The sequence below is a fragment of the Hipposideros armiger genome, unplaced genomic scaffold, assembly GCF_001890085.2.
Source record: "Hipposideros armiger isolate ML-2016 unplaced genomic scaffold, ASM189008v1 scaffold_1541, whole genome shotgun sequence".
In the NCBI taxonomy this organism is placed as follows: domain Eukaryota; kingdom Metazoa; phylum Chordata; class Mammalia; order Chiroptera; family Hipposideridae; genus Hipposideros; species Hipposideros armiger.
This window is the reverse complement of record NW_017732891.1, coordinates 78,307-95,360: the sequence shown is the minus strand read 5'-3', so window position 1 is coordinate 95,360 and position 17,054 is coordinate 78,307. Positions and strand designations below refer to the sequence as shown.

Here is a 17,054-nt window from a genome sequence, read left to right as displayed (position 1 = left end):
AAATGACAGCAACTTGTCTGTTCCCCTTCCCCCAATTCCCCAGCACTGTTCCCATCCCCCCAATTCCCCAATAAAAATCTTAAAATATATATATATTATTTATCTTGATTTTTTTGTTTGTTTGGCAACCCCTTAAATTTTATACTTGAGGCTAGTGTCTCACTTGCTTTATATTGTCCCAGCTCTTCATTTACATAAAGTTCAATAACAGGCAAAAGTAATCCATGCTTCTAGAAGTCAAGGTAAAGGTTCCTTTTGGGGGAGCGGGATAGAAGTGATATAAGGGGCACAGTGGGGGTGGGGGCGGAAATATTCTCCTTCCTGATGTGGATGCTGGTTAAATGGGCACGTTCTCTTTGTGAAAATTCATTCAGATGTACACTTATAATTTGTGCTCATTCCTGTATGTATATGATGTTTCAATAAAAATTAATGTAAAAAATTAGACTAGTGTTCCCACTGCCCACCTCCTTTATCTCTCCCAAATTGGTAATAAAAAATTAAATCAATTTAAGCCTATCTTTTGGCATCACTTTCAGAGAAATGCCTATCCTGCCCAAGACTCTTTGGAATTTCAAAGAGGAGAACAAAAGAAAAGAAACTACTCAAGTTAACTCCATGCAAGGGGGGGCATTATTGAAAGGATACTGGGAAATCTCACCAATCTGAAGGGCAGGAAGTACCGCTGGCCTTCATGAGAATCTGGACCTTGGCAAGATTTGTGATTTGGCTCTGTCTTACATTGATTATGACATACTATGCAAATATATATTTCAACCATTTTGTGAACAGGACCCTGTAATAAGCATTGTACTAGGAAAGTTACATTTATTTACTCCTCATGCTATTCCCGCATATATTTGGTAGTAATATTCTCATTATATAGATGGGTCAACTGATTCTCAGAGAGGTTAAGTCACTTTCCCAAGAACACACAGCTAGTTAAGTGGGAAGGCCTAGATAGCAAAGTCCTTTCTACCAAGGCAGTGCTTGAACACGAAAGAATGTACCCCATACCCGATTCTGCTCCTCACTATTTCCCATTTCCCCTAAATGAAGACCCTTGTTGAACAACCACAGCCAAAGCCAGTCTTGCCCCTGGGGCCTGAGGAATCCATTACCGGGAGCAGTGGGAAGGAGACTGGTTCTTCATCCCAGCTTAAGCGCGGGAGGAGAGAATCGCCCACAGCTGGAACTGCAGGGTAAGCTGGTCGGCCGTCCTGCCCAGTCGAGGCTCCTCCCTCTCCTAGTGAGTTGTGTGTTGGGTGGGAAGTGTGAGAATGGGAATGGGAGGGGGCCGAGGGCGGAGAGCCGTTCTCCCTTGACCCAGAAGGTCTGGATGGCACCACAGTCGTGTCGGAGTGGGATCCAGGTTGCAAGGCCACCACCTCCAGGGTCTGGACTCTGGGGACTCCCCCAAGACTTGAACAAAACCTGGCACCCAACCCTCACCACTAACTCAGCCTGGGTGCGGATCCCGTGCGCTCCGGGAGAGCAGCCTGCTCCTTTACTCCAGCGCTGTTGCGCGCCGCTGGCTGTCGCTCAGCGCCGGGACCGACAGCAGTCCGCGGGCAGCTGCCTCCGGAGTTGTGCAGCCCGCCGAGCCCCGACAGCCTCGAATTTCAGATGGGCGGTCGGGGAAGCTCCTGGGAGCTGCCATCAGTCAGGTCGGATTCCAGAGATTTATAACTAAAGAGGGGTCCAGGTCGCCGAGCGACATCCCCAACTGGCACCTCTGGCCCTCGGACCCCAGACTCAAATCCAGTTTGCTCAGCGAGCAAATCGACCCCAGTTCCCGTCTCCGGTCAGTGGCAGGCTTGCACCCCAGACCCTCCCCGGGCACAGAAGCGGGTCCAGCTGCCCTGCTGAGACCTGCTCCAAATACCCGACTGGACCCTAGGCAGCCTCGTCCGCCAGGGTGGCTTCTCCCTGGGGTCTGTCCTCCTCGCGCCCCCACGCGTCCTTCTTTGTTTATGAGCTCTCTCTGCAAGTGATGTAACGGGGACAGGCTCACGCGCCACTTTCCCTCCTTCGCAGACTAAGTCCTTCCTCCCTCCAACGCCCAGCGAGCCGCGCGCAGATCCCGGCGCCGGGGTGCGCTGCCGCTCAGCTCCCAGAGCCTGGGGACCGCGACGGGCACTGTTGAGAAAGACGCGCTCCCGCGTTCCAGCTCCTGGATGTAGTCAGTGGGAAAAGCCAGGCATTCCTTCCAGAAACAAGGAAAAGAGTCGAGGGGACAGCTGCTGTGGAGGTTTCTAAGGAGACTCAAACCGGCTTCTTTCTCTGCTCCCAGGAGACCGCAGGAAACCTGAGGTACCTCGGTGACCCTCGCCTGTGGATGTTTATATGACAGACGATTACAATAGCAAAGAGACTTACAGAGAACAACGGAAACCGGGAGAAAGAGTAAGACAGAGACCAAAATTGTCAGACAAGTAAAGAGTCAGAGGCAGAGTAAGAGAGACAAAGAGTTGGTGGGTGGGGAATTGACTTGGAATTTTTTTTAACCCACTATGGTTTCTTTCACCTCTGAGGAAAGAGAGGAAAGCTGATCCCTGGCCAGAAAGGAGCCCCCAACCTGGACGGAATGAAAGATGCGGCCTGACGACATTAACCCGAGGACTGGACTGGTGGTGGCCCTGGTCAGTGTCTTCCTGGTCTTCGGCTTCATGTTCACCGTCTCTGGGATGAAAGGAGAGACCCTGGGAAACATCCCCCTCCTGGCCATCGGGCCAGCCATCTGCCTGCCAGGCATCGCGGCCATTGCCCTGGCCAGGAAAACCGAGGGGTGCACCAAGTGGCCTGAAAATGAGCTACTATGGGCCCGTAAATTGCCCTGCTTCCGGAAACCCAAGGACAAGGAGGTGGTGGAACTGCTGAGGACCCCTTCGGACCTGGAGTCAGGCAAGGGGAGCTCCGATGAGCTGGCTAAGAAGGCGGGCCTCCGGGGGAAGCCTCCCCCCGAAGGGCAGGCTGAGGCGCCTATGGCCAGCTCCATCACCATTCCCAGCCCCACCGAAGAAGGAGAATGCCAGAGCCTGGTCCCCAGCGGGCATCAGGAGGAGACATCCAGATACCTGGACGGCTACTGTCCCTCGGGCAGCTCCCTCGTCTACAGTGCCTTGGATGCCAAGTGCTCGGCCTGGGACAGGTCCGAGTGCCCCGAGCCTGAGGACAGCATCTTCTTTGTGCCCCAGGACAGTATCATCGTTTGCTCCTACAAGCAGAACAGTCCCTATGACAGATACTGTTGTTACATCAATCAGAGCCAAGGCAGGTGGGACCACGAGACGATAGTCTAAGCTTTGCATACAAGGGTCGCTGTGTTGACAGAAACATGACTACATGACAGAAACATGGAAGGAAACTTCTCCAACAGCCTTCACACTGTTAGAAAGTGACCTGGTATGTGATGGGTGTGCAAACCTCCAGTGCCTGAGAGCCATGTAAATAGGCATGTTGGGGACACATTTTAGAGAAGGGTGATGAGGACTAAGGACCCTCGAAGAGGCAGTGGGTAGGCAGTAATAATTATTAAATTAGTTAATAATTTAAACCGTGTTGGGTGGTCTGTAAATAACCCAGAAAGTGCTACTCAGGACCTGCTGAAAGCAAGATAACTCTTAAGTGGGTTGCAGATACTAAGCATGAAATGACACATGGGCAGCTCATAGGGAACAGCTGCTTTAGGTCTGAAAAAATTGAGAGAAAAAAAAACAATTTAATGCTTCATTAAATGAAATGATTTTTATCTATTGAAAGCTTTTCAAACTTAGTATTTGCTGAAAGAAAAAAAATCAAGATAGAATAGCTACATCCCTTCTTGGGTGGGATGGTTTTTGGAGAAAGGGGAGTTAAAGACAGTTGAATTATGTCATTGAGTTTTATGATATTATCCTTTGACAAGATCAGGAATTTCAAATAAAGTAAAATAATGGGACCAGCTAAGTGAAAAACTAACATTTTTAGATGGCTATGTGACTTCTTAAACTCTTACAGTGATTTACTGGGTCTTTATCTGAAGTGTTTTCTAACATTTACTATCATTCATGTATAATTTCCTCATCAGGTGCAAAATGACTTGATGTAATATTTTCATAGGTTAGAATTTGTTTTCATCAAGTCAAAATGGATTTTACATGTGCATACAAGTGTCTTTAACATTTTTGGGAGACACATACTGGTATTTACTATTTCTATATGCCTTTTAAAATCTGAAGACTATGAAGTCAATACATTGAACTTTATGCAGAATTTATATGAAATGCAGTGGTTAAATTTCTAGCAATGTCATTATTTGTACATTTGTTCCACACTCCCAAGACTGTAAATGTCAATAAAATCTACTAGACTTAACTAAAGCCCAGTTTTTGTTACGTTCACCTGATCAGTTAACATTACATGACAAAGATCTGTTTTATTTCTTACTTAATTTTTTGCTGCTGAGGAAAAACATCACAATGGGATCCTAAAATGTATTTCCTATTTCATTTGCTCAACTGTAATAGACAAGAGGTCAGTCATCCAGAATACTATTTGATCCCCGTTGAAGAGAAATATTGAATGATATGTAGAAATAGTGGTATATTTTATCTTGAAGATCAGAATAATTTTGCATTCTTCAAAGAATGATGATTTATTTTTAATGATCAGATAGTTTCAGTCATTTTCTTCCCAAAAGGGGAATTGAGGACAAAAATTGGGGGTATACTTCTTTTGTGTATTTCAGGTTCAACTCTGTAATTCTTTAAGTACATCAATTATTCTGTCTTAAGAATCATGCCCTCAAAAATCACAATTTTCAAATCAAGTTCAACATCAAAAGTATGTAATTGTTTTTTAATAGGGCCTAAATGTCAGAAAATGAGACTTGTGATCCTGGGCAAATTTTATCCTCTTACACCTCAGTTCCTTGAAAAGGGAGAAGTAGGACTGACTTACCCTAGATAACCTCTATCATTTGTTCCCAGTATGAATATTCTATAGTATTATGTCAAAGGCACTTTATATATTGCCAGGAAATGAGCTACAGCAAAATGCAGGCTAAAGTTATGTAATTCATGATACCAATTATGTGACATGGATTGAATGCTTGCTACTACTAAAAAGAATTTTGCAGATGTATGAAAGCAGATTTATTTCAGTATCAAATATTATTTATTCAGCAAAATATATTTCTGGAAATAAAATGAAAATGTTAAAAGTAAAATATTTTTGAGAAGAAATTTTTCAATATTGGTATAGCCCCAAATAATCTAATACATACCCTTAAACTAAATGTAATTTACTTTGGATTTCTCGTGGAGGAAAAACAGTTTTCTAAAAATCATAATACCTCATAATAATTCTAATGTATTTCGAAAGCAGGAAATCATATTTCTATGAAGGTGAAAATTATTGAATAACTCTTAGGAATAAAAAAATTCCTCTAATTTGTTTGCCACTGTGGACAGCTTTAGAGGTAGGAGACAGCAAGATATCAGAGACTCAGCAAATCTTACACTGGGTCGGAAAAGAGATGCTTATATAGTTTGGGGTTTGGAAAAGTTACTTTCTGATTTCTTGGAACCAGCTCAAACTCCTTCATAGCCTCAACACACACACACACACACACACACACACACACACACACACTCCAATTTCCAAATCCAGTCAACTACTAGTTTAGAGACACAAGGTATTTTATCACATTTTCAAGATATTTCAGAAGCAACCCCTTCAAGTTTCTTCTTCCATCCATCTACTTAAGATGTTTAAGGTATTTAAACATGCACTTGAGGGAAGTATCTAAAATAATGATTTGCAAATGTTGAGCCGGGAGGCTTAACTTTGTTTGACTAGAAAGAATAAAATGAGTGATTGTGTATATGAAATTTTCTTAACATCTTACATTAAGCAACCCACTCCTAATACGGAGCAAGCTAGTTTAGTGCCCCAAATCAAGTACCATTCAGGATAAAATAGCCTTTTGAACAGAGGAGGGAGAGAAGGAAAACAAGGAAAGTGTCTGAGCCTATTAGAGGCGAACAGAGCAGCTCATTCCAATCAACAGTTTTAGCAAAATGTTAATATTAACATAATAGATATGAGGTTTGCTCCTGTCTATCCTTCAAGAGTTATCCTTCAAGAGCTTTCAGAAAGACATAAATTTAAGTAGCCATTAGTTGCTTTTATTTGCTGTTAATCCAAATAGTCAATTCAACTTGATTTTAAATAGGCATTTGATTTTTGAAATTTCCTCTATTGAATTTCTCTTGCTCGATATTCCTGTTTATTATGCACATGGTTTGTTTGTTTGTTTGTTTGTTTTTTTCTAAACTGTCTCTTGATTCTAAAGTGTGAATTCCGCCAAGGTACCCAAGCTAGAGCATATTTAGATAACTGTTTCAACACTTAATTTCTATTGCCATTGTCATGGTAAACAAAATCCAGATATAGTTATGTTCAGGCTCTCTTTCAAACTCTACTAACCAACTCCTTTGAAAATGCTCTCAATACAATGGATCTTAGTATCTACTGAGCTGGCAAGTGTAGAGAAGAAAGATTTTTTTTAAATGTTTTTCCCTTTGTAACATCAAATTTCTCTTTGTTTGTTAATATCTCCCCTCTATACCTACAGCATCATTTATTTGGTGAATTCACTGTTACTATTCTATTATGACACTAAAGAAAATATTTTTGAAAATCCACAGTACCATTGTTCTAACAGATCTACTGTATTTCCATTTTAGCACATTATCTTCCAGGCTTCCTCTACCTTATATATTATAATCATGTGTTTTTCTTTTCTCTTTTAATTATATCCTAGTATGTTTTCATGTTTCTATGCAGTATTCTTAATTATCATTTAACAATTGTGTAATATGTTATTTTAGTGATGTACCATAATTATCATACCATACCTTATTATTAGCCAGATATTGTGTTTTATGAATGGTTTCGTATTTTTTTTCTATTGTTTGGTAACATGGTTACATGTTTGTCATTTGCCCACAGAGGTGGAAATTTACAATTGAAAATCTGTCTCTTCATAGAAGAGAGCGAGGGGGCAGAAATTGATCAAACATTCAATATTGTTGGTTTTCTCTTTACTAAAGCAAAACGTAGGGTAAAAGACAAAATAATACTTCTTTGAAAAAGTCACCCATTGGGACCAGAGACAGTATTTTTAAGAGTAAGATGAGACATTTCCCCAGTAAAATGCCACTAGTGTGTATCTCAAAATCAGATTATAGTGGTGTCAATCTTCAAGAGTATAATGTTGAACAAACAAAATGAAAAACAGTAGATAATAATAATTACTTTGTAATCTTTCAAAAGCATTTTCTTAAAATATCTCAGCATATATTTTATAATATATTTAATATGTATGTATATTGTTATCTGTTAGTGACTTACAAATGAACTGGAATTTCAGGAATTCAATAGATTCTACCCATGAGTTTTGTATGTTTCAGTTCCTCACTGGAAAAATTAAACTGAAGATAGAGATGTGGAAAGATGCTTGGCTCAACCAAATATCTCAATAAAGGACTGAATTCCATTCAGACTTTTGTCCAGATAATATAAAATCATGTGAACACCATTAAGTCAGAGATCACATCCTTGATTTATCACTGCCTACCACAGGGTCCTCACTCCACAGACACCCAAAAGAAAGAAGTCTATGTATGATTCTGTCCAGAAACACACAGATAGGCAGGCACTAATATTAATCTCCATAGTTTTGGGCAAGATATAACTGAATCTGACCCTTGTGAGAGATTATTTATTTATTCCTTTATTCCTCCTCCTGATCCCGTGTTAGAGACTGCAAATATGGTATCTTCCATGAAGGCTTTGCATGCATTATCCCTAATAAAATACAGAGTTACAAAAATGGGCTGGTTATGAAATAGGACATAAAGCTATTAAAAGATCTCTTATGCTGCTCTTTAACAAATCCATCCCTAGAAAGTTAAATATAAGAAATATTTTTGCAATTAATCACTTTCTTATTTGTCATGGTAATGAACTATATTGTACATGAGACAGCTCTTCAGTCTGAGCCAAGACCACCTTTGTTAGGCTTTTGAAACTCACCCGCCTGTAATTCAACATGAAAAGATAAACAGCTACCTTCTAAGTAAGTGATTAGACCATCAGGACTACTCCAAAAGGCCTACCTGCCCCCCATGCATTTCCATCCTGCCTCCCGTCCTCTGCAGCACCTCCTTGGCTATTCCATAGCTGTGCCCTGCAGTTGACCATGCTGAGTCTTCACCCCAACCATTTTCACTGCCTCAAATGCCCACTGCTGTCTTAACGCCCTAACATTTTTCAAGGGGCAGCTGCCACAACATTTTAGATTTTCCCACTCAGAACTAATACTTCTGTTACTTTGTGGTTGGACAACACCTCCACCACTATTGTTGCAAACATTACTTGAGGACATGTCTGGTCTTTCCAACTACTGGATGAGCTCTTTGAGGGCAAGGGCCACATTTTATTCATCTTTCCACTCCACCCACACACACACACACTTTGCCATGCTCCGTGAAAATTCTAAATTGCACAATTTGGGTCACCCTCAAAGCCAACTTACTTCTCCTTTCTGGCAGGAAAAGGAAACTCTGCCTTGTTGATGTGAACTAAATTAACCTGAATATAGTCAGCAGCAATGTGGGTTAAAGTAGGCTTCTGTGGTTTGGGACCCTAACTTTTATTGAGCATATTGTTTCTTTGGGGAAACCACATCTTGTATAACAAGGAGAAGAAAGAGATGAATCTTTCCAGAACATTTTCTCAGCCTTTCATGATTGTCCTAACTCCTTCCCCCTGCTTCCCTCTGAGTCAGTGGCCATATTGCACATGTGACAAGAACTAGTGGTTGTAGGAGCCTTGACAACTCTTGAATTCCTGACCATAAAGAAGGTGACTCAATATATGTACTTAGGTGGATCCTTTAAGTAGGTCAACAAAACGTAATTCCCCAGCTTTCACTATTGTCCCTCTATTATACTTTCATCCAATAATTCTTAACAGGACTTTTCAAGGCCACCTGGGTATTCTCTGGGGTCAGTCTTCAGGGGCCGAGGTGCAGACCCTCACCTTCCACCCCTCACAAAATGTCCCTTCTCTATAAATGCTGTGAGATATTCAGAGATTATGGTTTGTGGTTTGTAGAAGCCCTGGCTTGTTCTGGAACAAGATGACGGCAATGCCCTTGAGCAGTATTTGAGGCCAGTCTTAATAACTTCCAACCCATACAATTTGTCCTGTGAATTTCCCAAACTATCTAACTGGGTAAAAGTGGGATTTAATTTGACACACTTTTTCTTCACCATGGTGAATATCAGGTTCTCCTCTAACAACAGCAAGACGGACCTCCTTTGAGTATGGACAGGGAAGGGGTTAGCAAAGGGGAGTCTGTAGAGAACTGTCAGCACAGGGAGAAGGGCCACCAGGTCCTTATTAAGCCAGTCACTGTTGTGGCATCTATCCCCTCAATCCCCCTGACATCACTATTTTCCATCTCTAACTTAGCAACAAATGCTAGAAAATGAACTAACAGGATAAACCCAACAGAAAATGTTATAAAAATGTAAAGAGTAAAAGGAAAATGCTGGAGAATTTTAATACATTTTTAAGTGCTAAGAAATATGTACACTTAATTTAAGAGTGTATCCAACAGGGGAATATAAACTGGCATCCAATAACTAAGATCGAATAGGTTAGAAAAGTATTCAATAATAGGCTAAAAAGTACAATAAAAACTAGGATGTTAAAGAAATATAACGTGAATATTAGTTAAAGTATTCTAAATATAAAGATAGTAAAATTAAATAATTTTAAATGCATAAATTCATCCATAACGTCCCACTGAAAAAAGAATGGGGTGCCAGGCGCAAGCAATAATGCTGAACCAGGGGCTAAGAGCCCAACAACACATGCTGAGGACAAGGACCAAGGCTGGGCTCAGTTCTCCTCCCAGGCAGGATTCTCTCAAAACAGGTTCTCACCCTTCAAGTCTCAAAAATACAGGTCCCAGAACTGCTGCTCCCCCACAAGCCCAGCGCCCCTCCAAAGCTCAGTTCTCACTATCCCAGCATTAGAATAGAGGCTAGCAGCACATTGAGGGGCAATGGGACATTATGGCCTTATGGATGTCCTAACACAGGACAAGTGCCACTGATTATGCTTTTGTCAGCCTTGCCTGGTCTCTGTTCTCTTCATATCAGCACTTGCCACAAGCCAGCCCAGCATCCACTCCTTCACTCAACAAGAGCTGGTTAAGCAGTAGGTATGAGTCAGGTGCTGTGCTGGGCCTGGGATGTCACAGAGAACAGAACAGACCAAGTTCCTGTCTTCAAGGAGTTCACAGTCTAGCACGGGAGGCTGATGAGTAAACAAAGATGTCAGGGTTTGCAATGAGGATGTTACAGCAGCACTTGACAGGGGCACCTAACCATCACCTTGCTGGGGTAGCGTGGTGAGCAGGAAAGGTGTCTAAAAGGGTTCTGCAACCAATTTCTGTATGTGTGCTGGGGTGGAGGGGAGGGCGTTCCACATATCCAAGCAATTCTCCAACACCAGTTGAGTGTCCTACAATTCAACTCAATTCTTGACATGATGCACCCAGAGTTAATGTCAGATCCCACAGGTTAAGGGCTTAGTCTTTTAGGGCTGGCCCCACATTTCAGATGCCAGTCACAAGTCCAGGTTGTCACCCGTGCTTTTGACCAACCAGCTGTAGATAGGAGTTTCCAGTGACCCTCTCCTTGGATTCCATTAATTTGCTAGAGCGGTTCACAGATCTCAGAGATTCCTTACTAGATTACTGGTTTATTATAAAAAGATATAACTCAGGAACAGCCTGATGAAGAGACGCATGTAGCGTGGTATGGGGCAAAGGCATGGAGTTTCCATGTCCTCTCAGAGGGGCACTCTCCTGGAATCTCCGCATGTTCACCAACAGGGAAGCCCTCTGAACCCCTTCCTCTTGGGCTTTTATAAAGGCTTCATCACAGGGGCACAACTGATTAAATCACTGGCCTTTGGTGATTGAACTCTATCTCCAGCCCGTCTCCCCTCCCCAGAGATGAGGGAGGTGGGACTGAAAGCTCTAACCCTCCGATCACAAGGTTTCTTCCCCTGTTAGCAGCCCCCATCCTTAGGTGACTTCCCCCTAAATCACCTCACTAACACAAAAAAGGACACCTTTATGATGCTCATCACTTAGGAAATTCCAAGGGTTTTAGGAGCTCTATGCCAGAAATAGAATAACGACCAGCTATATATTTCTTCTTGTAAATCACAGTATCACGATCATAGAAGGAAAACATCTGATATGAGGCCTGAACAATGCATAGGAGGTAGCAGACTAAAGGGAAGGAGGAGAGTGTCCCCAGGCAAGAAAACAGTATAGACGAGGGCCACAAGGGAAGAGAGAGAGAACTATATGCGTTTGTTTGGAGAAATACACAGAATCATCAGATGGCTAAAGATGGGACCAGGTAGGGAAAGGCCAGGTTGTGGCTTGGGCCTCTACTTCCCAACATTAAGGCTTTGCTGTCTACTTCCCAACATTAAGGCTTTGCTGGTCCAAGAAGCCCTGTGCTGGACTGTCAGAGATGGAAGGAAGTTTAGAGATAATCTCATTGGTCTCTTATTCCACAGAGAAAGAAGCCCTGGCCAGCCTGCTGTCTCCAGCACAAAACAAGATATCAGACTCACCTTGACCAGGGCTTATAGGTTTAACTGAATTCTACTGTAAGAAGAATTCATTCAACAAGCAACCATTTGATTTGGTTGTGTTTCAGGGGCAAATTCCTTTCCACTTGGGGACAAATAACTAATCAGTCTAAGCAGTCCCCTTTCCAAACAGTTGTTTTGCTGTTGCATGCACTAAAATCATTGGAGCACTCAAAAAGAAAATATCTGATATAAAACCAGCTTCTGAAGTCACCATCTCTGTGATACTTGTAATTATTCTGTCAGGTTGATACATGGGAAAAAATTTTCCACATAAAGAAGCCTGCAATGATTATGATGTTAACCAGATTTACCTCTCTATGGTCAACATTTTCTGTGCTTCAAAATGTCCCTCATTTCTCCCTGCCTAGGAGTCAGGTGCCTTGTACATCCCTGCACAAATACATCTACCATTCTCAAAGAGTGTCTCATTGAATGGTAGTTTCTTGAGACATGAATACCTGTTACACAACAAAAGGTTTTAACAGTCAAATAAGTTTGGGAATTGCTAAATTAAACCAAGATAAACAGCTATTTTCTTACTGTCTGTACCCCCAACACTCAGAATAGGACATAGTACAGAGCGGGCATAAATAAGTACTTATTGAATGAGTGAAAGCAGAATTCCATAGAGCCATTTACACATGTGCTCTGTGACACAAATGCCGAGTGTGCAGCATTTCCATGTATACTGAGCTCCCCTCAGGACTATCATTCAATAAAATATACTTTGTGAAGTCTTGCCCTGGTCCTTAAATCTATAAGCACCAATCATGACTAAGTTCAACTTCCAGAAGTCATAAAGAGAGAAGTCAAAGGACAGAGGGGGCAGTTACATAACCCCCAGAATTGCCCTCATGTCTTTGGCCCTTGCCTCTCACCCAACAGCAGTCTCCCAACAGACCACTCTTTCCTCAGCAGGAAGAACGTGGGTGGTCAGGGCAAAGATGTACCTGCCAGACATATTTTTCCTCCAGAGGTTAACTTCCCAGGTCCCGGGTCTGCTCAGCAAGAGTTGCCAGGTCCTGCCTTCAACTCAGAAATTGAATCGGTCCTAGATACCAGAAATTAGTGAGGAGTTTTTATAAAAGTTCTAAGAAGCTTTATGGTGCAGCAGTAATGTGTTACAGAAACAGCACCCCATGGGAAATTGTAATCCCTGCCTTCCCTAGTACCACCCCATAAGACCTTGAACCAGCATTCTCAGCCTTACCCAAGACTTGAGCAAACATCAACAAGATAGGCCAGTGGTCTCAAACTCTAGCCTATGTCAGCATCACCTGTAAGGCTTGTTAAAACACACTGCTGGGATCCACCGCAGAGTTTCTGATTCAGTGGAATTTACATTTCTGAGACATTCTCAGGGATGCCAGCAATGCTGGTCCCTGGTTGCTTCCTCACCACTACATGTGCTTTCAATTGGTTGTATACATAATCCTGGAGTAGACCCATAGGCCCAACCTATGTCCATCCAGCAGCATTTGGATCTAATGTCTGGTACATAGTGGGCACTCAGTAAATAATTTAATTGAATTCATGAAGAATTGTTTATCTAATCCCTAAGACTGGGGTTCTATTTTAGGGAAGTGCACTTCTTTTTCCCAGATGGAACTAGAGCCCAGTCCTTTATCTCAGCTTGCTCAACTGGACTCACAATGCCTTGTCTCCATACCTTGCTGGGCTCACGTGCCCGAAAGCCAGACCTTATGACTAGCAAGAGGAGATATGAGGGAGCCCAAGTAAGATAGGCCCTCTTTGCACTCTGGGATTTTGACTCCTGGCCTGCCTGGTAAAAGTCAACTCCATCATGGTTGGTTTTATCCCAGCCATTCCTGGTTGCTCTTTCTCCCTGCCAGGCCACTCCATAGGGCAGGTATCTGAGCTAGATTACAATGACAATTTGGAAGTAGAGATTTGGACTAGAGATCATGGAAGCTTTCTCAGTCAGCCAGAATAAAGAATGGTTTGCTTTATTATTTTCTTTTGTGCTGTTTTAATCATGCTCTGAGTATACAGACCCCAAAAGTTAATTTCATTCTTCCCTCCCTGTGACTCGTATTTGTGAACTGTGTAGAAAACAACACTGTACTGTGGCCCTGGAAGAGAAAGACATTCAGGCTTTGATGGATAACGGAGGAAGTAAATTCCAAGAATAAAGGTTTTCCAAGAAACCCAGAAAGAAAATTAAAATCTGCTATTTATCAATATCCCAACACTTTAATATTCTCCACAATTCCATGTCACTGAGAAAGTCCAGGTAACCACCTGTGTATAGACAACTGACAGAATAACCCATCTGCGCTCAACTACAACCTTCTCACTTCGTTCCTGTTGCAGCCTTTACCGCTGTTTCCCTTGGAAACCAAAGAAGCAGCTGCCTGCAAAAACATCTCTCTCCCTTTTCATTCATCAGTCCCAGGGACTAGCAGCATATTTTCTTCCTCATTGAAAACATTTGATGTTGGGGGATGGCATGTATGTGGGGACAATATAAAAACATTAGCACATTGGGCCAGACATTGTGCATTCTGTCTAGTATTCTTTCTTGGATAGTTTTGTTTTTCTTCTTCATTTGATGTGATGCACCATGAATGTCCTCTCTGTGTTATAATGATTTGTGCACACAAATCTTCTCCATTAGATCTTAGGCTGTTTAAAGTCTGAGAGGGACATAGACTTCTGTTTGGCATTCCCTACAGAGCCCTAGCAAAGCTCTTTGCTTGATAAAAATGAGCTTGATTGTGTAATTATTGGTCAACATGATTTTAACCAGTGATGAAAGTTTTAGTATGCATTAATGATCCCTGCCTGAGTCGATTATTATAATGATTGCTAAATATTTATTTTTCTTTACTCATTCTACTTTTATCAGTTGGAATTCTACCCTAAGAAAGAACTTTTCCTTACATCCCATTTATGTGTTCACTTATTTATTTATTAATGAATATGGACTCATAGATTATTATTTTATGCAATAGTTAAAAAATGAAAGTAACAGATTTTAACCTATCAGGTTGCTCCAGATTTGGCCAGGGAGAACCCCTTTGAGCTTGCTCCTATGACCCTTTGACATGCCTCCATCTTGCTTTATATACTACTTTTTGTCACGAGATGGTTCTATAATATTAACTACAAAAAAGAAATAGCAACTTTACAGTAGATAAACCTACTAGAAGACAACACCTTAGCCAAGTGATCAAAGTTAATATTATCAGTAATGGTGTCTCCTGTTATTATATAGCGAGAAAGACATATCGCTTTGATGGTATTTCTGCCAAAAAGTGGATAACCTCAATGTAATAATGAGGAGACATCAGAAAAATCCATTTGGGAGACATTCTACAAAATAACTGGCTTGTACTCTTCAAAAATGTTGAGATCATAAAAGACTAGGAAATGGTCTTGATTGAAGGAGACTGGAAATGTGATACTAAATGCAACGACTAAGATTGAAGAACAACAAATTGGCTGTTCCCCTCCCCCAATTCCCCAATAAAATATTTTTTAAAAAACAAAAAAACTAATAGAACTACAAGGAGAAATAGATAAATCCACTATTATAATTGGAGACTTCAACACTCCCCTATCAGAAATGGACAGATCTGAATAGGCCTATATTTATTAAAGAAATTGAATCAGTAATTAATAACCTTCCCAAACTGAAACCACCAGGCTCAGATGGGTTCACTGATAAATTCTTCCAAACATTTAAGAAAAATATAATACCAATTCTCTACAATCTCTTTCAGAAGATAGAAGCAGAGTAAATACTTCCTAAATCATTCTATGAAGTATAATTACCCTAACACAAAAAACCAGACAAAGATTTTAAAGGAAAACGATAGGCCAATGTCTCTCATGAACACAGATGCAAAAATCCTCAGCAAAATAATTCAACAATGTATAAAAAGAATTACACATCACAACCGAGTGGGATTTATCGTAGGTATGCATAACTCACTCAGCACTCAACAATGAGCTCATGTCAACAAGCTAAAAATAAAAAATCATGTGAAAAATCAATAGGTGCAGAAAAAACATTTGACAAAATCCAACACCCATTCATAAAAAATACTCTAAACAAACAGGAATAGAAAGAAACATCTTCACCTTCATAAAGACATTTACAAAAAGACCTACAGCTAACATCATACAGCTAACATCTCATGATCATTAATGGTGAGAAACTAGAAGTTTTCTACTAAAATCAGGAACAAGACAAGAATGTCCCCTCTTACCACTCCTTTTCTACATTGTACTGGAAATCCTGCCTAATGCAATAAGACAAGAAAAGGCAATAAAAGGCATACTGATTAGGAAGGAAGAAATAAAACTCTCTTTGTTTATAGATGACATGATTATCTATGTAGAAAATCCAAAAGAGTCAATAACAACAAAAAAAACCCTCTTGAATTAATAAGTGATCATAGCAAGATTGCAGGATACAAAGTTAATCTATAAAAGTCAGTCACTTTCCTATATACCAACAATGAACAAGTAGAATTTGAAATTAGAAACACAATACCATTTGCATTAGCACCCACCAGAAATGAAATATTTAGGTATAAATCTAACAAAATATGTACGAGATCTATATGAAGAAAACTACAAAACTAATGAAAGAAATCAAAGAATTAAATAACTGGAGAGATGTTTCATGTTCATAGATAAGTCTCAATATTGTCAAGATGTCAATTCTTCCAACTTGATCTATAGATTCAATGCAATCCCAATTAAAATGCTGGCAAATTATTTTGTGGATATTAATAAACTGACTCTAAAGTTTATATGGAGAGGCAAAAGACCCAGAACAGCCCACACAATATTGAAGAAGCATAAAGTCAGACTATTGACATTACCCGACTTCAAGACTTACTATAATGTAATGCTACGGCAATCAGGGCAGTGTAATATATTCCTGGGATATACAATGAGCAAACAGTGAAAAAGGAAGTTGGAGAGGAATGTGGCACCCACCTTAGAGAAGCAGGAACTGTGGTATTAAAGTGCATGCACTCCCAGGGCCACACTGCACGGGTTCAAATCCCCACTCTGCCTCTTGCAAGCTTTGTGACCTTAAGTGTAACTTATCTGTACCTCAGTTTCTTCAGCTGTAAAATGGGAACAATAATGGTGCCTGCCTCATAGGGATGTGAAAATTAAATAGATTAATATGTGTAAAGTTCTTAAAACAATGTGTGGCACATAGCAAATGCAGCACAAGTGATAGTTGCCAGCATCATTACCAAGGGGGTGGGGGGGCGGGAGCGAGAAGGGGGCAGGGGTGGCGGCTGAGAGGCCAGAGTGAAGTATCTGCACTC

The 17,054-nt window shown here is 41.1% G+C and overlaps 1 protein-coding gene across 5 annotated transcripts; it reads left to right on the top strand.

The window, feature by feature from the left end:
- The first annotated feature begins 1,136 nt into the window (after nt 1-1,136).
- On the top strand, nt 1,137-7,658 carry TMEM215 (transmembrane protein 215). 5 transcript variants are annotated; one of them, XM_019634210.1, is made up of 2 exons: nt 1,137-1,667; nt 2,294-7,658. In XM_019634210.1, the coding sequence occupies exon 2, from the start codon at nt 2,595-2,597 to the stop codon at nt 3,300-3,302; it is 708 nt and encodes a 235-aa protein (XP_019489755.1). In that variant the 5' UTR covers nt 1,137-1,667; nt 2,294-2,594; the 3' UTR covers nt 3,303-7,658. The 5 variants fall into 5 exon arrangements, with proteins under 5 accessions (XP_019489755.1, XP_019489756.1, XP_019489758.1 ...); XM_019634211.1 differs by lacking the exon at nt 1,137-1,667 and adding an exon at nt 1,680-1,804; XM_019634213.1 differs by lacking the exon at nt 1,137-1,667 and having other exon boundaries at nt 2,106-2,313; nt 2,540-7,658.
- The last annotated feature ends 9,396 nt before the right edge of the window (nt 7,659-17,054 follow it).

What these genes read in the sequence shown, in the direction of transcription:
- TMEM215 (XM_019634210.1), top strand. Translation starts at nt 2,595, where the DNA reads ATGCGGCCTGACGACATTAACCCGAGGACTGGACTGGTGGTGGCCCTG.